Consider the following 22,168-nt stretch of genomic DNA (forward strand, 5'->3'; position numbering starts at 1 on the left):
GAATGACTGTTGCTGACCTCTAAGATGCCTTCTGCCTTGTTTAAGACCATGAGTTTTTTTCAGTGTTTCCCCTCTACCACATTCCTTTTTTTTTTTTATTTTATTTTTGTTAGTTTATTTGTATTTCATTTAGAGAAAGAGCACAAGCAGGGGAGGGGCAGAGAGAGGGAGAGAGAGGATCCCAAGCAGGTTCTGCACCATCAGCACAGAGCCTGATGTGGGGCTCGAACTCAAGAACCTTGAGATCATGACCTGAGCTGAGATCAAGAGCCAGACGTTTAACCGACTGAGCCACCCAGACGACCCAATGATCACATTCTTAAATAGGCACGTTTATGAAAATCCACTGGGGATCGGAATTCTTTCACTAGAGATTGGAAAAATAAGTGTTGCCAGCTCCTCCCCACGGGTTGGATGGGGAAGTAAGTAAACTACTCTGTTTCTTTCAGCCATGGAATTCCATGAACATTTGCACAGCATCGGCACCAAGGAAGGTTTGAAGGAACGAAAACTACAAAAAGCAGTGGAGAGCTTTACCTGGAATATCACCATCCTAAAGGTACGTGGCCAAGCTGTTTCTGATGCTGGTGATTTTGCAGTCTTTCTCAGCATGTTTCTTCCTTTCAGTGTAGCATGTCCTGCATTGTGCAGTATCAGCCACTGAGGCCATAGCACGGTCACAGCAATCCAGGGAGAACTCGGCCCTCTGGAGAGCCTACAGGCACGACAGCTGGCCAGTGCCGCTCGGAGAGAGAACATGGGACTGTCATGGCTGGCACGTTGTGGATTCTGATAGGAAGGGAAAGGACCTTGAGTTCTGTCCTTGAAGCATTGTCAAGTTTATACATGTCAGTTGCTATATGTGAAATAGAAAATATGATTACAGAGGAATGATTGGGAATTTAGATTCTAATGACTCAAATGCCATTTAACACTTTCAAGTATAATCACAGCCTTAATATGATCCCAGGACAAAAAGAGGAAAGAATTGTGTGGGGCATAATTAAAAGAAATATGTAAAGGAATTGCCATTTGAAAGAAATTTTCCTTCAAGGGAGAAGCCATCTGTATCAATCTGTTTTCCTTCCTTCCTTCCTTCCTTCCTTCCTTCCTTCCTTCCTTCCTTCCTAACTCAACATGACCATTTAAAAATTTTAAATTATTTTTTATTATAAAATTAGTACATTATCATTGTTGAAACTGTCAAAGTAAAACAAGCCAAGATGAACATACTCCCACCGTTCAGAGGCAATTGCCACTGGCCTTTTTGCTGTACATTCTCCCTGTCTTTTTCTCTATGCTGGACATAATAGGACATTGGAACTTTTTTGAATTTTGTCTCAGTGGTCTTGACTTTTCTTCTCCTCTGTGTTTGGGAGCTTGATAATCATAACACAGACACATTATTTCACTCTGGATCTTGGATAGCTAAATGTAAAATCATTCTCTGGTATTCACCCTTCTAACTTTGTGCTCCCTTGAAGTCAAAACTATAAAGACGTTATCACAGCTGCCCCTTTTAATTTCCTTGTTTCCCCTGAAGTTAAAAGATTCATTCCTGCAGCTGACAACAGTTTTCTGATTTAATAAAAAGTCACCCTTGCAAAACTAGCCAACTTGCATTTTCTCACGTTAAACCTCTACTCATTTTTATAATTAAAATCATTTTCTTGACTTCTTAAAATACTTCCCATCCTTCACATGGGCTTTTTTTTTTTTTGTAATCTCTCAATCTTCTGCTTAGAAGTTAATTTTGATAGTTTGCAGTTAAGTAAAAAGCAGATATAAGAATTTACAATGAAAAGGAATTTGGCTTTATAACTTGCTGACTCACTCCCACCCAGAGGTGTGGGTACACTACAGATTTCCTGCAAATCTCAAGGGAAAAGTAGCACAATTGTTTAAGCCCTGTGAGAGACCAAATGCTCATTTTCTTTTACTTTATTATAGGCAAAAACAGACTTAGGGACCAAACTCCCACCTGTCAAGTTGTCCTAGCTACTCGTTTGTGGTCTAGGAACCAGAAACCTGGGTATCACCTGGGAGTTTGTTCAAAATGCAGACTCCCAGGACCCACCCCAGATCTCCTGATTGCACATCTACAGATCTGTATTTTTACAAGATCCCAAGGGGTTCTCATGCGCATGAAAGTCTGAGACGCTCTTGGCTAAGAGCCATGGAAAATGGGAGCTGGGCGCACATATTAATGAAAAACAGCCGACATAAAGTAATACACCAGATTTTAGAAATCAGTAATTGAACCAAATAGCTACACTGAGGAAACCTATTTTCTTTGGAATTATGTCCAGGAGAGAGAATTAACACCTCAGACTTATGTTCATATGGAAAGTAATGTGTAGGACAGGGTAATCGGTCTTTTAAAAATTTCCAGCATATTTGCTGTAGATGGTGTTCGAATGTGGTAGAACCTGGGTGAGGAACGGGGAAGAACTGGAGAGATCCGTGTGTCACTTCCGTGTGATGGAAGGGCTTTTTCCATTCCTGGATGTTTTACAAGTTTTAACTTTGTTTAGGGGAGTCAGTGCCCCCTTGGACTTGAGTTTGGGTCTGAGTTGAGCTACTAGCCTTTTCCTGACAGGAGGGAATCGGATCCTTTGGGTTCCTCTGACCGTGTGTTTTTTGTTGTGACCTTGGGGAGGTGGCAGCCCTCCGGGGCTATGTGTGGTGGGCGAGAGGCCGCAGTGCCCTCCGGGGGGGCACAGAAGCTTGGGGAAGGTTTCAGATGATACTGGCTAGGGAGAGAAAAGGAGAAAGATGACAAGAAGACATGCTGAAGGAGCCCTGCGGCTGTGAGGCCTGACAGGAATTTCCTCGGGTGCTTAAATGTAGTCTCCTGAGCCCCCCCTCAGAATCTGGATCAGAATCTCTAGAGGTAGAGTGCAGGAATCTGCTTGTTTAACAAGTTCCTTGGGGTGATTCTGAGGCACCCTAGAAAAATGGAATACCTCTGCTCTGGAATGAAATCCAAAGCACCTTCAACCACTAATTTGAACAAGAAGGTAGGCAGGGCGACAAGGCATCCTGGGACATAGGACTTTCATGTGAAAATCAGGGCAAAGCAGGAATGCTTGGTCCTGCCATAAATTCTTTTCATCTAAGGACATTCATCCCTATTTTTATGGGTTTTTTGGCTTCCTTTGTTTAGTTTTTCAATTTTCAGAATTGCTTTAGAATACAGAAACAAACAAAGAAGAAATGTCAGCTGTCATCACCACACCCAGAGATATCTACTGTTGACACCTTGGCACATTTACTTCCAATCATTTTTTATTTTGAAGAAAAATCATTCATTTGTTTTTGTAAATGCATCTTCATTATACAGAACTTTTTTAATGTAGAAAAGATAGAAGTTTTAAAATGACTCCAAACCCTCTGAGAAATAGCTATTACTAAATGTAGGTGACCTTATTTAAGCAACCGTTTTATTTGCATATGGATGGATGGAGATACATTTTATTGATTCTGAGTCATCCTTCCTTTTTTATTTTCGAGATCAAAAATCTTTGAAATTGGTATGTATCTTCTAGTCCATGGCATCCGTGCATTGCATCCTAGTTAAATTGGCAGTGATTTTCTTTCTTAGTGGTACATCTGACAAGAGCTACTGTCTCACGTATTATGAAATAAGGTACGCCAGTAGATAGGATCCTACTGTAAATGCTCTTCTGAAATTTTTTTAAAAAGTACTGAGTTTCACTTTTCTTTATTTAACAGAAGAAGCTAAATGAATTACTAACAAGTTTTACTGTGAGAGATATTTATTTTCTATGAGATATCTCTGAGGTTAACAAAAAAGGTTATGAAAAATGTTAGTAGGAGTCATTTTGTCGGGTTTTTGTTTTTTTTTAAGCTACACATTTCAATTATGAGGTCGGTTGGTTGACCTTCTGCTATGAAAGATGAGAGTGTCTACCCACTAATATTTCTAGGTGAGGACTTAGGCATGCTGTTATTTTTCCATTTTCCAGTTTTAAATATTCCCATTTGGCCCCAAGACGATGATTACCATGTTGTTTGGTATAAGTTCAATATTTAAATTAGCTTACTGTCACCACCATCCATAGCCTGAGGAAAGGGCAGAGAAGAGATAAATCTCAGCTGGGGTCATTGACAGTCTTTGGATTCTTGGACCCAGCTTTCTCAGAGTTTGTAAATGTCACGTTCTGGGGTCTCTGCTGCATAATTGGGAGAGGGTGTAATCCATTTCCACAGGTTTCTGATTGCTCTTTAATTCAGAAGCCTGTCCTCAAGACCTCACTTCCCTTAGATAGTCAGCATCCTTCCCTTTTCTTGATCAACTTTATCGAGGTACAATTTACATAAGATAAAATTCCCCCTTTTGAACTGCACAACTCAACGAATTTTGATAAATGTATATTGTCATGCAACCCCACCACAATGATGACAGAGCATTTCCATCACCCCCAAAATTCCCTCATACCCCTTTGCAGAAAACTCCCTCCCTCACCAACCACTGACCTGATTTCTGTCTATAGTTTCACCTGCTCCAGATTGTTGTATAAATGGGAGTTATGTAGTATGTAGTCTTTATGCCTGGCCTGTTTCATGTAACATAATGCTTTTGATATTCATCCAAGGTAAGGTGTGTTTCAGCAATCCATTCCTTTTTTTTTTTTTTTTTTTGGATGAATAACATTCTATTTTATGGTGTGTTACTCATTGTTTATACATTCATTGGTTGATGTACGTTTGGGCTGTTTCTAGCCTCCAACTGTTTTGAGTAGAGCTGCAGTGAACACTCACATGCAGGTCTTTGTGTGGACATACTCTTATTTTACTGGCTAAACACCTGTGAGTGCAGTTACTGGATCATGTGGTAAGTGCGTGCCAGACTTTATAAGAAATTGCCAAGCTGCTTTCTAAACTGTCCCATTTAGCACTCCCCCCAACAGTGTTCTGAGAGTTCCCTTTATTCTACATCCATGTCAACATTTGCTATTGTCAGTTTAGCCAGCCTAGTAAATGCAGAGAGGTTGGGCATCTTTTGTTTAGATTTTTCTCTCTCTTTTTCTTAGACTTTTAGAAGAATTATGATGGGCCTCAGTCTGGTTTTCTTCATGTTTCTTCTGCTTAGGGTTTGTTGAGATGCTTCTATATGTGAAAGAATAAGATTCTTCTATATGTGGAAATTTCCATCAAATTTGGAAAAATTTTTAGTCATTTTTTCTTTAAATCTTTTTTTCAGTCTTACCCTTTCTCTCTTCATTCTGTAACTCCTATTATACATGTATACTGCTTGATATTTTCCCAAAAGTGACGGATCCACTATTCCTTTCTTTTTAGGTTTCTTTTCTTTTCTTTTCTTTTTTCTTTTCCTTTCTTAAAAAATAGTTTCCATTGTTTCTACATCTTCAACCAATATTGCTGTATCTTCTACAGTGCCTACTCTGCCGTTAGTCCCATCCAGCTTCCCACTCTCCTTTTGGTGCTCATCATACCTTTCGTCTTCCCGAACCAGATATTGACAGTAGCTGTCTAAGAGCCCCACTGCTCCACCCTGTACATCCCAGCTGTTTAGCCTCCCTGAACCCCAAACTCCATCCCCTTGGCTTGGTGGGGCCGCCAGGCTCTGCCTTCCTGCACTGCAGCCTGGAACCCCTCCACACAGGGAGCTGGACCCCCGTTTGTATCCCTTCCATCAGGGCGCACTGTGTTGCACTGTCAGAACATCATTGTTTAATATACTGTGTCCAGTTTTCTATGTGTGTCAGTCCGATTCCTCACTTGTCCTGCGTTACCTCTTTCTTCTTACCCTGTGTCCCATCACCTTTTCTGTTGCATCAAGCAGAAGTAAACAAAAAGGACTGGGCACCTGGGCGGCTCAGTTGGTTAAGTGGCTGACTTCAGCTCAGGTCATGGTCTCGCCATTCCCAAGTTCGAGCCCCGAGTTGAGCTCTGTGCTGACAGCTTGGAGCCTGGAGCCCATTTTGGATTCTGTGTCTCTGCCTCTGCCCCTCCCCCACTTGTGCTCTCTCTCTCTCTCTCTCTCTCAAAAATAAATAAACGTGAAAAAAAATTTTTTTAAGAAATAAAAGAAAAGGGCACTCAGTTTGTGTCTTTGCAGTTTGACTGGGCTCTTAAAAGTTTCAGGACTTCTAAGAATTGCCACTATGAATTCTGTGAGTTTCAGAAGTTTGTTAAATTATGTCATATCCCTTTGTTTGTTTGTTGCTTGTGTTGTATGTGTGTGTGCGCACGTGTGTGTGTTTGTGTGTGTGTGTGTGTGTGTTTGCCAAGTTTACTATTTTTTGCTCATTTCACCAGAAATGTGGGAAGGTGATCCTGTTAATATTTTCCGCCCACCAGCTTAATTAAGAGGTTTCTCTCCCTTTATTTTTCATTTGCTAAACGCTCACTGTACTGGTGATAATTTTTATTGCTTCTATTTATTACCATTCCTAAGATGGTAGAATCTCACGGTAGAAGAGCCCTGCTTTAATTGCTCTGTTTTGGTTGTAAGAGGCAGAACTCCTGCAGGCCAGCTCACAGAGGAGGGGCGAGAGGTGCTGGCCTCGGGGAGGGCTGTGAAAGGACAGGGAGCTCTGGGACCGGAAGCCGTGCTCCAGCCTCACAGGAGTAAAGGGCAGCCAGGAAGCCCAGCAGCACCCGGGGCAGCTCTTCCCCAAGGGCCGATGGTCCTCTCTCTGTCCTTCTCCCTCTGCTCACTCATGTTTCTGTTGCCCTGTGACTTACTGTGGTCTTGGCTTGGCCCCGACTGTACCTTAGAAGGTTTTATTCCAAGTTCTCAATCTGTTTGTATTTCCTAGTTCAAATTCCAAGGAGAGGAAATCTGATCGGCTGGGCCTACCCTTTCCTTTCACATCCAGACCTGCGGTCCTAAAGGTATAAGCCTCCTCTCGTATTAAGTTCTCCTTGGATCAGGTTCCCTACCTGCTTCAATCCACTGTGCTCAGGAAGGCACTGTCACATAGCACAAAATACGGCCGCCTTGACTGGTTATTTCAGTTCTCTGTTGCCATAGAACAAACCATGACAAAACTAGTGGCTTAAAACAACAGCTTCTTATTTGACATGATTCTCTGGGCTAGCTGTGCTCAGCCGGGTGGTGTTTCTGCTCCCCGTGGTGTTGGTTTGGTTCAGCTGGGAGGTCAGCTGGGCCTGGAGTAGCCAAGAAGGCTCCACTCACGTGGCTGGCATGTCACCAGGGATGGCTAGAATGGCTGGGTCCCCCTCTTCTTGATCTCTCCCTTTCTCTGCATGGCCCATCGTCATTCAGTAGTCCAGCCCCAGCTTCCTTATATTGCTATGAGATTCCAAGAAAACAAAAGGAGAAGCTGCCAGGCTTCTTAAGACCACTTCCTCCATGTTACTGACCAAAGGAAATCAATTCCAGCCCACATTCAAGGGAGGGGGAAATGGACTCCGCCTCTTAGTGGATGGAGTAGCATGCCTGGACAGAGATGGAAGGAATTATGGCACGTGCCTTTGCAGATAGTCTACCACAGTGGCAGAACCTGCCAATGACGCATTTTCCCTTAGAAGGGTATAGGATACACTGTGAGGCTTGGCCACACAACCCCATAAAGTCATCAAACCCACCTTCCTGCTGCTCCCACCAGATTGGCAGCCTGCTCCACTGTCATGCAATCTTAGTTTTGTTCTGTCATACAGTATATGGAATTTTATCTCTCGGTAACTTCATTTCTACCCACTGGTTCCAGTAATACCCTCAAAGCAGCACAGAATTATTGTATTCCCCCCTCCTCAACATCCCTTTGTACCTTTGCGAGCTATCATTACCTTCTCTTAGACCTCCCTGATTCAGGTCAGACATGCTCAATCTCTGCAGGTAATAGGGTGAGATGGCATCTGATCCCCTCCTCACTGGGTCCCTTGGTCTCCTGACGGCTCTGGTTTGTCAGTGTCCTTCATAAGATGGGGTGGCCAGAATTATCCCCATACTCTGGATACGCGGTGCACTGACGGCCCCAGGGTAGGACTCGTCAGTATGGTTTTCTTCATAATCTGAAAATTATCTTACTGTCAATACAGGCCAAAATTATGCTGGATTTTCTAGCACCTGTGTCATATCACAGACTCAAATAAAGTTTATTACAACCCCAAGATGTTTTCCAGAAGGATTGCTGCCAAGCCAGCTCTTCCTGTTCCGCACCATCCGCCCTCAAAACCAAGACTAAAAGCTAAGCCCTAGAAGTAATTAGAGATTTGTTCTCTCTAGGAAAATGAGACTTCTGCCAAAAATAAATAGTTAAACCAGACAGTCTTTGCACCTGCTGAGACGTTCATCTTGATTTTGTTTTTACCTGAGGTATGGTACTTACCTTGAAGACTGAAGACTGACATTTGTTTCTTTTCTGAACATTGCTGTGATGGCCCATGGGCAACTCCTTTTCTTTATTGATGTTAATATCCTTTAGTTATTTTATGTACTAGGTGATGTATTATGTTGCCTGTTTTCCTGAAAATCTGTAATTGGCTGGAAGCCATTCCTCTCTTTAGCATGTGAAGACTCTTCAGAATGGCTCAGAAAACCAAACTATGGTAGTGCCTGTCATTAGGCAGGCTGTACTTTCTGGTCCATTTAAAACACAGTAAAACCTCAGACCTTGGATCCCACTAATGTGGAATTTGTGATCACTCAGCTAACGTTTAATTGTGCAAAAAGTGTGCTTAAAAAATTAACAGTGCGAGGGAAGTGCTTGTGCGTGCCGTTTTTACTAGCGTTTTCGAAGCTTCCGTGTTCGTGGCCCTGGCCCTGCTCATCCCTCAGCATCCCCTTGCTCTCCACTTCTCTCTCTACACACTGGGCACACTGCCCTTGCTCCCCTCTGGCCCTGGCCCCTTTGCCCGGAACACTCTCTTGACCTCCTGTCTTCTATGCTTAGGTCATGGCTCACTTCCACCGTCTGCAGCCTCCAACGGCACCTCCTGAAATCCTCACCCCCCCTCTACCACGTGAGCCACCAGCTCTGTGTCAGGGGAGGTCGTCTCCCACTGTAGGGAGCCAGCTCTCACTGCCAGTGTGAGACTTAGCTTTTCCCATGCTCATTCCCATTATCAGAGGGAGATGTTACCACAGTTGGAACTCAGAAAGCTTTGTAGCATAGAAATCATGCTACCAAGCCGTGGTTAGGCCCCAAAGGCATCACTTGTTGGAGTCGTAGAGTCACGTGTGGAAGGAAGGCAGCGTCTTCCACAGCCCCTTGGCCTCTGCTGAAATCGTTTCCCGCCCATGTCAAGGCCCAACTTAGACCCCACGCCTTCTCCACTGTGCTGCCTAGGAATGCCTGGGAGCACCCCCCCCATCTTTGTTGAGTGACACGTAAAATAGTTTCGAGGTGAAAGACACCCACTCTGAATTTAAATCGCATCTTATATTAAAAATTTTAAATTAAAGTGTGCATAAACCTTTGAGCACAACCTTTGTGAAGTTGAGGAACAACTGTAAATGTGATGAAATAGCCAAAATATTGGCAGCGGGGAGGGGATCGAGGTGCAAGGATAGTCCTGGATGAACCCACTTCGCTTGCATAATCAGGACACTGCTTCATACAGCTTAAATGTCTCTCTGGATTAAGACGAAGACTAAGGGTTAGGAGTCTTGCTCCCAGAACCGTTCTTCATACTCTCAGAGGGCCTTTCCACCTGGCCAGCACCTGCGAACCCTTTGGGATGGAGTCAGGGGAGACAGAAGGCAGTCTTCTTGCTGACAAGAGAGGAATTCACTTGCAATTCACATTCCACTCCCTTCACACATGTGACTGAGCACAGGGGAAGCCAATAGGACAGAAAAAAATCATGAAACATTTAACATGCATTTATCGTTCCACAGCTGAGCACATGCTGCCGTGCTCCGTTGCTCCAACTTCAGGTGACTGATGATCAGGGGATCTTTGTTCAAGTGTAAGGTTTATTGAGACGTCAGTAGGAAGAAGGCCTTCCTTAACTCTGATGAATGTGCTACAGCCTTGGCCAGCCACTCAAGGGGAGCGTTCGGAGTGCAGTGAGGCAGCTTAGAACCGGGGCCAGGATTTCCGTGGCCCCACCATGGTGTTGTTCGCTTCCTACTCATTCAACAAATACGAATGGAAATCTGTATCTCTGTTCTTGTGTTTAAGCACAGGAAGAAGGAATTGCCTGCACCATTGGTGATGTACTGGGGACATTAGAAATGTAGTGCACATTACACTTTGCTTGCTTTCAAATGTCACATGTAACGTGTGGGGCTCAACTGTATAGCTTGGGCCCCGTGGTTCACTTAATCCAAAAAGAAAACAGAACACACAGAGAGAAAGTTGTATGCTTTTAAGTGTAATTCGCTGTGCAGGCTCTGCCTTGGGTAAGCCCCTTCATCGCTCTAAACTCAATGTCCTCGTCTACAAAATTGGGAATAGTAACAGCAGCTCTCACAGAACTGAGATCATCATGAGATAGTCTTTGCGAAGGGCTTAATACAGTGCCCGGCATACGTTAGTCACTCTCTTTCCAAGAAATGTTTCCTGATTATGAGCTTGTGTTAGGGTTTTGCAATTTAGATTCTGGCAAGAGACAGCCAGAAAAACCCTAGGTCCCTGTGCTGTCATCTCAGAGTGATGCTGAGGGAGGGGACAGGAAAACTCTTGCAGCCTTCTGGGTGATAGGAAAGATAAGGACACGTGCGTGGCAAATTGCTGAGTAAGGGGCCAGCGGGTGGCCGGTGCTAGGCGCTTGCAGGGTCCCAGTCTGTCTTCCTGCTGGGCCTTGGCGCTCTCCAGGTGTCTGCCCCCCTCTCTTTATCCCAGAGTTAGCTTCATGTCTTGGGGGAGCGGAAGGTATCGGTGGAGGTGCCTAGAAGCTGCTTTGTTCCTGAGTGGACAAAGAAGCAGGAAGGAGGCAGCCTAGTCCATGCCATCCAAATGAAGCTTCTCGGGCTGGGGCCGTTAGTCCCAGAACAACCCAGAAGTCAGTGTGGGCCCCAGACACGCTGAGGTCAAACCAGACACTGATAGCTTATGTCTTTATTTGCATTAAATTAAAAATTTTTTGACTACCTTTGTGCCTCCTTCAGACTCCCAAAATGGTATGGGTATCCTCTTTTTTCCTCTTCCATCCACCTGCTTATAATGTGGAAGAAACGGGTCTGCTGACTCCCAGGGAACGGCAGATGGCCATTTTTGCCCCTTCCAGCTCTCAGCCACGTGGCCATTGCACGGATTGGTGGCAGAGGTCAGGGGAGTCTTTGTGGCCACCCTGGTTCACTCATCTCAGAAGGAGATGATTCTGTTTTTCTCTAATAGACAGTTGGATTAAAAAGCTTTGAAAAAGAATAACGGAAGTGTACAATCCCTATAGTTTTAGCTCTAAGTCTAAATAAAAGCAGTGAATTGTGGTTGTTAATTTTAGATTCAAAAACTATGTAGGACTAACAGATGTGCCTTGAAGTATTTTTAACATATTAAAAGCTAGGGCATCTTTTATGGTCAGACAGAAAGTTTGGTGATTGGCCAAGGCTTGAGTATGGCTGGGGCACTGGCTCTGGTGTCTGGGATCTGCCATCATTCCCTTCCCGGCTGCTCCGACCTCTGACCTGATCTCAGGCAGCCGCCGGCAGGGCCAGAAGGAGCACAGTTGCGGCCGGCTCTCCACAAGAGCCGCTGGGATCCAACCCTGCCCTTAGCTATGTCTTTTAAAGATTATATTCCGAGTCTAAGTAGGAACCTTAAATATTTTGACCTAAGGTTGTTATAACTCTTTCAAGATGAAAACCAAATAGAATAACTTATGAAATTCAAAACAGAATGTGTGAAACCAAATAGGGTTTGAGTTTCTCAACTGGGAACATTGCAAAGCCAGTTTCGTAGGAGTCTTCAAACCCAGATGCCCTGTGTCAGTGGGCGGCGGTGTTTTAAATAGCCTTTGCTCTTTTGAAGCAACGAGATGTGAACACTGCTACAGCAAACACCATCATCACCTTGTTCAGAATTGTTCTCTGCTCCCGCTGGATGCCGCAATCCTGAGACGTGTCAGACGTGCGGTTGTGGATGCACAGAACAAAATACAAGTGCTGGGGATAAAACTCAGCAGCTCCCCGGCTCTGGGGGTCCTTTGTGTCTCCCCTGGCTAGGTGTGGAAAGCCTGATCCATTCAAAGTGTGGTAATGACCTGTCTAAACTTGGGAACCAAGATTCCACCAGATAAAGAATTCGTTATTACCACATTAATTATCCTGTATACCATCTGGGGATTTTTCTATTTAAATGCCCTGTCATCCTGTGGCAGATCTATATATGCTGACATGGAAAGATTGCCAAGACATGATTTTTGGTGAAAAAAAGAAAACTGAAGAATGGCAGGGTTTGCTTGATTTCATTTCTGTAAAAAATATAATACCTATTCATAATATATATATAAATGCAGAGAAAAAGGTGAAGCACATGATTGGGAGACCACTGTGAAGATTAAAGAGGGGACTTTCACATCTTAGTCTAATTATACTCATTCAACACATTTCTTAAGCCTGTGTTGTATGCCTGGTGCTGTTGTAGGCTTGAGGGGTGAGGGTTCAGCAGTGGATTGAAGATGTGAAAGTCCCAGTTCTCCTGGAACTCACATTTAATGGGAGAGACAGACAGTAAACAAAGCAACAGAGAACATGTCATGGAGAAAGCAAGGCAGGGAAGGGGCAAGAAGAGTTGGGAGCAAGAGGTGGCAGTTTTCATTTTGGAAAGGCTGTCAGGGAGTCAAGGCCCGAAGGAGGTGACAGAGCAAACTGTGTGTCTTCCTGGGGCGAGAGCCTTCCCTGCATAGGCAATGTTGAGTGTGCATGAGTCTGGCCCCAGGCGGGGCCAGAGAGGACCTGCCGTGTCTGAGGAACATTTAGGGGCCCAGTGTCACAGTGGCTTAGTGAACAAGGTGGGGTGATGAAGAGGGTGAAGACAGCTCGGGGGCTGTGGGAACTGCCCACAGAACTCAGTCTGAGTTATACGAGGAGCCACGGGTTGGGGGGTTCATGTTCTGACTGTGTTTGATTGTATGTCTCTGGCTGTCATGTTGACAGAGGAGAAGCCGGATGGCCAGTTGTCATAAACTCAGAGAGAGGTGATGGTGGTTCAGGCTGCCAGTGGTAGCAATGAGGGTGGTAAGAAGTGCTGAGAACCTGTATATGTGTATATTTTTTGAAGACAGAGATAACGGAGGCTGCCGACAAGTGGGATGAGGGATGAAAGAAAAGGAGACGAGTCAAAGGTGGTACTAGGGTCTGTGTTCTCAGTCACTGTGAGAAAGGGGTTGTCTTACCCTGAGAGGAGCTGGTTATAGAGAGGCTGGTAGGAAGGATATCAGGAACTCAGTTTTGGACACGTGAAGTCTAAGAGGACATGCCAAGGAAGCACTTTGAACATAGACCTACTAATTTTTATTAATAAAAATATTAGAGCAGAAATCGGTGAAATTGACATCAGGAAATTAAGAGAGAAAATCAATAGAACTAAAAGATGGTTCTTTGAAAAGATCATTAAAATCAGTAAGTCTCTAGCCAGGCTAACTATGAAGGAAGAAAAAAAGAGGACATCAATTACTGATATCAGTAATGGAAGAAGGGATGTCACTACAGATCCCATGGGCATTAAAAGGACAGCAAAGGAATGTGATGAACTGCCCTACTCCCACAAATTTGATAACTTAGATGAAATGAACCAATTTCTTGAAAGGCACATTTTACCAAAACTCACAAGAAGAAATAGACTATTTGAATAGATTTATCTCTATTAAAGAAGTCAAATAAACAAAAACCTTTTAAAATGAACGCACCGGCTCACATGGGTTCACTGGTGAATTCTATCAAACATTTAAGGAAGAAATTATGCCAGTTTTTTTTTTTTTTTACAATCTCTTCCAGAAAATAGAGGCAGAGGGAATACTTTTTAATATATTGTACGTGGCCAGCATTTATCCTAATACCAAAACCAGATAGACATTACCAAAAAAACTACAGATCAGTATCTCTTATGAACATAGATGCAGAAATCCTCAAGAAAATATTAAAAAACTGAGTCCAGCAATGTATGAAAAGAATTATACACTGTGGCCCAGTGAGATTTATACCAGGTATGAAGGTTGGTGCAACAATCGAAAATCAATCTGTGTAATCAGGCTAGAGAGGAAAAATCACATGATCATCTCACTAGATGGCAAGAAGGCATCTGACAAAATCCAGTGCCCATTCATGATAAAAACTCTCAGCAAATTAGAAAGAGAAGAACTTCCTCAACTTGATAAAGAACAAAACACCTTTAACTATCATACTTAATGGTGGGAACACTCAAACGTTTCCCATTAGGCAAACATAGGCAAAGAAATCCCCTGACTCCGCTATTTTTCATCATTGTACTAGAAGTCCAAGCTAATTCAATAAGACAAGAAAGAAAAATAAAAGTTATACATTGGGAAGGAAAAAATATAGCTTTGTTCACAGATGACATGATCATCTATGTAGAAATTCCAAAAGAATTGACAAAAAACTCCTGGAACTAATAAACGATTATAGCAAGGTTGCAAGATACAAGGTTAGTGTATAGAAGTCCATCACTTTCCCAGATAACAGCAATGAACAAGGGTAATTTGAAATTAAAAATATAATGCCACTTACATTAGCATCTCCAAAAATAAAATACTTAGGCATGAATCTAACAAAATATGTACAAGATCTACGTAAGGAATACTACAAAACTGATTGAATATATCAAAGAAGAAATGAATAAATGGAGAGACACTTCCTGTTCATGGATTAGAAGACTCAATATTTTCAAGATGTCATTTCTTTCCAAATTGAGCTATAGATTCAACATAATCCCAACCAAAATTCCATCAAGTTATTTTGTAGATATTGACAAATCGATTCTAAAGTTTATATGGAGATGAAGAAGACCCAGAATAGATGACACAGTCTTGAAGGAAAAGAACAAAGAGGAGTGATGCTACCCAACTTGAGATTTACTCTAAAGTACAGTAACTGGGGCTCCTGGGTGGCTTAGTTGGTTAAGCATCTGACTCTTGATTATGCCTCAGGTCATGGTCTCTAGGTTAATGAGTTCGAGCCCTGCATCGGGCTCTGCATTGACAGTGCAGAGCCTGCTTGGAATTCTCTCTCTCATTCCCTCTCTCTCCTTCCCTGGCTCTCACTGTCTCAAAATAAATAATTAAACTTAAAAAAAAAAGCTATGGTAATCAGGACAGTGTAATATTGGTGAAAGAACAAAGAGATCAATTGAACAGAATAGAGAGCCCAGAAATAGACCCACACAAATTTTAGTCAGCTGATTTTTGACTGAGGGGCAAAGGCAATACAATGGAGCAAAGATACTCATTTAAACAAATGGTGCAGGAACAACTGGACATCCACATGCGAAGAGAAAAAAAAAAATCTAGACACAGACCTTGCACCCTGCACAAAAATTAACTTCGAGCCAATTGTGGGCCTAAATGGAAAACTATAAAACTTCTGGAAAATAACGTAGGAGAAAACTTAGCTTACCTTGGGTATGGTGATGACTTTTTAGGTGTAACCCCAACAACATAGTCATGAAATAAAGAAAGAAAAGAAAGAATTTATAAGCAGGACTCTATCAAAATTAAAAACCTCTGCTCTGCAAGACAAGTTGAGAACAAGAAGACAAGCCACAAACTTGGAGAAAATATTTGTAAAAGACACACCGGATAAGCAATGGTTACCTAAAACACACAAAGAACTTTTAAAACTCAACAGTAAGAAAATGAATAATTAAACAATGGACAAAAGATCTGAGCAGACGCTTCCCCACAGCAGGCATACAGATGGCAAGTGGGCATGTGGAAAGGCGTTCAACATTATATGTCATTAGAGAACTACAGATTAAAACAAAAATTAGACACTAATGTTTACCTTTTAGAATGACCAAAATCTAAAGTGCTAACAGCACCAAATGCTGGTGAGGATGTGAAACAACAGGAACTCTCATTCACTGCTGGTGGGAACAGAAAGTGGCAAGCCATTGTGGAAGACGGGATGCAGCTTCTTACCAAACTCAACATCCTCTTGCTGTATGATATCAGCAGTCATGCTCCTTTCAGTATCTACCAAAATGAATTGAAAACTCATGTCCACACGAAGTCCTGCACATGGATGTTTATAGTAGCTGTATTCATAATCACCAACACTTGGGTTTAACTGAGATGTCCTTCAGTAGGTGAGTCAATGAATAAACTGTGGTACATCCAGACGATGGAACATTATTCGGCACTAAAAACAAATGAGCTAGTGAGCCATAAAAGACATAGAGGAAAGTTAATTGCATATCACTAAGTGAAAGAAGCCAATCTTAAAAGGCTACGTACTGTAGAATTCCGACTATATAATATTCTGAAAAAGGCAAAATATTGAGCTAGTGAAAAGATCAGTGGTTGCCAGGCATTAAGGGGAAGGGAGGGATGAATAGGGGGAGCACAGAGGGTTTTTAGGGCAGTGTGACTATGCTGCGTAATGGGGCACATGTCATTGTACACTTGTCCAAACCCACAGAATGTACGACACTAAGAGTGAACCCTCGTGTAAACCATGGACTTTGGGTGATAATGATGTGCAGTGTAGGTCTATTGTTACAGTAAATGTACTACTGTGGGGCAGGATGTCAGTAGTGGAGATGGTTATGCCTCATGCGGGGATTGGGGCATACGGGAAATTTCTGTACTTAACTGCTCAGTTTTACTGTGAACCTGAAACTGCTCTAAAAAATAAAGTTAATTAATTTAAACACAATATTTGGAATTTTAAAGCACAAGTGGAATATCTAGTTACAATCTGTTAACCGTAAATGTATGTAGCAATCCTGCACGTGAGGGCAAATAAAGTCTTTAACAAGAAATTATATTTCTGGCACAATATGCTATATTTATGTACAAAGACCTTACTGCTTGTAAAATTTCAGTGTATGAGTTCAGTGACTAGTAAGAATGAATAAAAATGAAGCTCTTCAGTTAAACTAAGCAATGGAGCATGTATTTATAGTTACTAATTAAAGGTCTTTGTAAAGCAGGAAAATCATGAACAGTAAGTGGTAAATAGCAAACCATTCTGTGGATTCCGGCCTCATAGTGGCTTAAGATCACGCTGCAGTTTAGTCTCACCAGAGGCTGAGATTTGATTGTAGTCCAGTTGCCTTCCAAGGTAAGTCCTTACCTGTTGCCTCCACAACTGGCCCCCAGCTTTTGTTGTACAGGAGCACTTTAATGGGATGCACGCTGAGAGGCAGTTAAGGGGGGAAAAAAAAACAAGAGAAAGAGGGGATAGTACCAAGAATGTAAGTATGACAAAGAAAAAGCCAAAGTATGGAGGGATGATAAAGAGAATAACAGAATGAATTTAGAGCCCAAGGAAGGGGACAAAATAGGGACAAGGAAAATAGGAGAGAAGGAAAGGTAATAGTATAAGTAGAAAGAACTATTAATGGAAGGCAGATTAAATATCAGAAGGGAAAATAGAACAAGCAACCAAAGTAGGAATGTTGGAATTTACAGTGGAGTACCACATCATCTCTCCTAACCAGTAATCTTGAAATGGTCAGCTGATATATGGGTAGTTTCACCCCCCAGAGGATATCTGACAACATCTACAGACATTTTGGTTGTCACAGCTGAGGGGGTGCAACTGGTCTAAAGGGGACAAAAGCCATGGATGCTGCTCACCAGTCCAAGATGCACAAGACAGCTGTCCACGCGTCCACCCGGCCAAAGAATTCTCTGGTCAATATGTCAAGAGTGATGAGACTGACAAACTCTCCATTGAGCTCTGGCATCAGCTCAGATTCCAGACTCCCAGTGACTGGTGCTTCAGTCCATCCCATTGTGTCTTGACCTATGTGTTAGACTGCATGTATGTCAAGAGGATGGCCACACCCCACTAAAGAAATTAAGATTTGGCTAAGAAAGTTTATTGAAAATAAAGAATCCTTTCCTTCCTTCCTCCTTTAAGCAAGTAGTCCGTGAAAACCTGCTGGGTGCCTATCTGCCAAAGCTTGCTTCAAAAGCAAGTCTTTATAATGGAGAACAGACTGGTGGTTGTCAAGGGGCTACGGATGGTGGAGGGATGGGGAAGGGTGTGACTGTAGAGTCCTGGTGCCTGGGAGGTCTCTGTAGCTCTGTGTGTTGATTGCAGTGGTGGTTACGTGAATCTCCCCATGGGATGAAGTGACACAGAGCTATACGTGTACATCGCACCAACGTCAGCTGCTCGGTTTGGACCTTGTACTCTAGTTATGTAAGCCATAACCATTGGGAGAAATTTGGGGAAAGGTATATGAGACCTCTCTGTATTATATTTGCATCCTGTGAATTTATACTTACTTCAGAATGAGAAGCTAAAAATAAGGCAAATCTTAAAAGGAAAAAACCAAGATGGGCCAAACAGTTTACAAAAAGATGTAATTCTAACCAGGGCAGACAGCCATGGTCCACACACACAGCATTCTATTCAGATTTATAAAGGGAAAGAACCAAAGAGGCAGCACGGTCTTGGAGCTTGATGTGGAAAACTGGGAAGACAATCTTGTTTTTTATTACAATTGACCTATTCGGATACAGTGCCAATAGCAGATAAACATGCCCTCTTGTGGCATCAAAATATTTCTATTTCAGTGGAACACCTGTATTGTCAGACTGCAACAAGAAGTCATGTTAGTCACATCTAACATTTAATTGCATGTCTTGTTACAGGGACAAGCGGATCTTTTGAAATATGCCAAGAACGAGACCTTGGAGAACCTGAAACAAATCCATTATGCTGCTGTTTCATGTGGGCTGAATAAACCAGGCACAGAAAATGCCGACGTTCAGAAGCCACGTCGGAGCCTGGAAGTCATACCTGAAAAAGCAAATGATGAAACTGGAGATTGAAGGAATTTTCTAGAAACCATTATGGAGTTTATAACTCTAGGACCAATTGTAGTCAAGTGGGACATTTGCTTTGCACTCACTAATGAAAATAATATTTGGGATTTTAAAGCACAACTGGAATAGCTAATTGCAGTCTCTTAAAACTGTGAATGTATGTAGCAATTCTGCGTGTGAAGGCAAATAAACTCTTTAACAAGAAATTATATTCCTGGCCAAAATATGCTATATTTGTATGCAAAGACATCGTTAACAGTTCCAGGGTGAACCACAGACTATTCGTTCTAGTTCCGTTGAGAAAAAATGTTTTCCTAACTGAAAACAATTTCTTAAGATGGAAATGGATTGTATTGTCAAATTAGTATTTATTGGACAGAAACCTAATCTACGCATTTTACTTCTATACGATTGCCAGAGTCTCTGAGTTATAGATGATTTTGGTGGCGTGCCTGCTGAGCCATAATTACTAGGGAGAATGTAAGTGGACAGATGCTCCGAGTCCCCAGGGGCCTTGGAGAGCCGTCGGGTACAAGGACTGCAGCTCCCGGCTGAAGACACACGCTGGGTAGACATACAATGTAAAAGCAGCCAATCTGGAAGCAACACATTGTAAATAGTTTTTCATTGTATGAAGTAGTGTTCACATTAAAACGATGTTTTCTGATATTTCTCCAATAGCAGTACATGCACTTAATGAAAGTTTTCACTTTTAAAATTTCTAGTTAAAAATATTCTACTCTTCAGAGGAGCCGATTGTTGAACCAGCTTTGTCAAAAATGAGTTGCTTGTCTGGCTTAGCCGTTTTGCTTCGAGGAAGGTGCTCACGACTTTGCGCAACGACAGCTGACTGATTCTACGAGGAACCGAGATGCCGCTTTGTGCTTTGAATTCCCACTGGAGTGCGGGTGCCTCCAGACCGTGCCGTGCAGAGGGTCCCTCAGAGGCAGTTAGAGGGGCTGGGGCACGTGTAGCTGTCCTCGGCCGGCTGGGATTTTAATCCAAGGCTTTATTTTCTAAGTCGGTGAAACTTTGTGCTAGTTTTGAAAACATACCAGACACTGCAGCCTAATTACTGCTTCTCCCAAACCAAACCTGCTTTCAGATTTTGGAAGAGTAAAAGCTCTAAATCCTCAGCAACCCTCCTCGATTTGTCCACTTTCTTTTCAGTGGTTCAGGTCTGCAAGCCAGATAAATATGCGTAATCTGCTATTTCCTCCCAGTTAGGAAGACGCTCAGGCTGATATATTTAATTTATTTCTGCCCAGACTCCTAAATATCCTCTTAAAAAACAGTTTCTCTGCTCAGTTCTTGTCATTTGCATTCTAAAGAGTGTGCTTAAGTGAAGGTATGCATCTTCGCTGGCTCTCGGCACCGTGTAATTCCAGTTAGAAAATTAAACCTATCTGTCATTTGAATGATTGCGCGGTTCCCGGCGCACCCCGGCGAACGCCCGGCGGGTAGGTAGCTTCAGTTCTCTGCTCGGAAATGAACTCCACACAGAAAAAAAAAGCGGGGGGGGGGGGGGGGGAGCAGTGCGGGAGACTAGCAACGAATTAAGAGTAGCTTTATAGAATGAGAAATAAAATGCTGTATCATTTAGACCATTGTTAATAATCCTCGAACTCAGCTGGCAAGTAAATAGCAATATTCAACTTCACGGTGAAATCCAAAAATAATAAAAAAGTGACTTTTCACAATAGAATGAGATTGAACACAATACTACATTTACAGCCGTGGCAGGCATCAGTGGAGGTGTGGCTTGAATGACTCGGAGAGCAAGGCCCATGTGATTTGCTGTAGGTCATACAGGTGTGGAATGGGCAACTTGAGGACACAAGGAGTCTGAGATGATTGCTCCTGAGACTCCTTTCTAGGTGCAGGGGTTGCGGACAAGGACAATATCACACACAACCCCAGGTCACGGGGTCTGCCGGGGAGGAGGGTGGAGGGGGGTGTGGGCGCTGCACCCAGCCCCGGGTTTGCTCTACTTTTCCTCAGTTAAAAAAAAGCAACCTTCTTTTGACCCATCTCTTCAAAGGAATTGGCCACGTAACGGGAACAAGAAGGCACATCAGTTGAAGAGTTGCTCCCGAAGCTGCCGTGTTCCTCCTGTCTGCCTAGTCCCCGCCCCAGTGAGGCCCCCATCCTTCATTAAAGAAGATGGTGGCTCAGATCAACAGAACATGCAGTCACGGCCAACTGAGCTATTCTCTTCTGTTCGTCTCCATACGGAAATGGGAACCATTCGTCACCTGGCCCTGAGCCAAAGTTATGATTTATGACCTTTGTAAGCAGGTTTCTCTTACAAAGGACTAACTGGTCTGCTCCAACTCAAACCTGTGAGGGCCTTATTATAACCCCACTAGTCAAACAAACGTGGGACACACTCCTAAGTTCATAAATTGTGGCGACAGCGGGGTGACAGGCCGGCTTCCCTCCCTCATCTCCCTTCCTTATATGGGGGAACCCCCACTTAAGTCTCTTACTGTAAGAGACTTGTTTACTTATAATAAGTCAAACAAATAACGCCCTTTAGTTTGACTAATGTGTACATCAGTCACACTGTGCACACACACTGCATCATCCCTAGTTAAGGGAAACATCTGATGGGAAGTCCCTGAACACAACTGGCGTAGTGCTGGCGAGGATACAGGAACGTGAAGAGTCGGGCAGAATTGCGCAGGGACTATGGCCGATGCCTGGTGAGTTCAGTGAGAAACGAAACGTCACACTGGCAACCTACAAACAGAGCCAAGCACCAGGTTTCCAGCAGTCGTGTGGATGACCTGTCCACAGAATAAATCCCGAGGCATCTGCTTGTGAGATGGATCCTCTCTGATACCTGAGCCATTGCAAGTGTTGGTCTCTTTTCTGCTTCTAGCAGCTACAGCTTCTGAACGGTGGGAAAGAAGGCCTCTAAACCCCAAATGCTCACCTCCTCCGTCTCAGGGCAGGGGTGTGGCCTGGGAGTCTGGGCCAGGTGGAGTCCCTCCCCAGCTGGGTGGCCTGCGTCCTCTGGAGGATGCTCTCCACCTGCACGGAGGTGGGGCTGGACGGGGAGAGTCATCCGGCTTGCAGTCTTCGTCATGCGGCCTCATCTGGTACATTGGATACTTTGCGTTGAATCTTTGATCAAGGGTTGAAATGACATAAATGCAAAATTGACCTCAAGAGCATCACTCCCTTGTACCCACCCACTGAGTGAGAAAGCCCCGCTAGATTTCTCTTTACCGTCTTCAGTAGG

The 22,168-nt window shown here is 43.2% G+C and overlaps 1 protein-coding gene across 2 annotated transcripts in view; it reads left to right on the forward strand.

Annotated features, from left to right (window-relative positions):
* PLCL2 (phospholipase C like 2) overlaps nucleotides 1-19,590 on the forward strand; it is a 190,943-nt gene extending 171,353 nt beyond the window's left edge. For both annotated transcript variants that reach the window (XM_043595476.1, XM_043595477.1), the window contains exons 5-6: nucleotides 450-559; nucleotides 18,748-19,590. In XM_043595476.1, coding sequence (XP_043451411.1) covers nucleotides 450-559; nucleotides 18,748-18,927 — 290 coding nt within the window. In that variant the 3' untranslated portion in view covers nucleotides 18,928-19,590. The remainder of the gene's footprint in view (nucleotides 1-449; nucleotides 560-18,747) is intronic.
* Nucleotides 19,591-22,168: the final 2,578 nt, after the last annotated feature.

Source organism: Prionailurus bengalensis, chromosome C2, assembly GCF_016509475.1.
Source record: "Prionailurus bengalensis isolate Pbe53 chromosome C2, Fcat_Pben_1.1_paternal_pri, whole genome shotgun sequence".
In the NCBI taxonomy this organism is placed as follows: domain Eukaryota; kingdom Metazoa; phylum Chordata; class Mammalia; order Carnivora; family Felidae; genus Prionailurus; species Prionailurus bengalensis.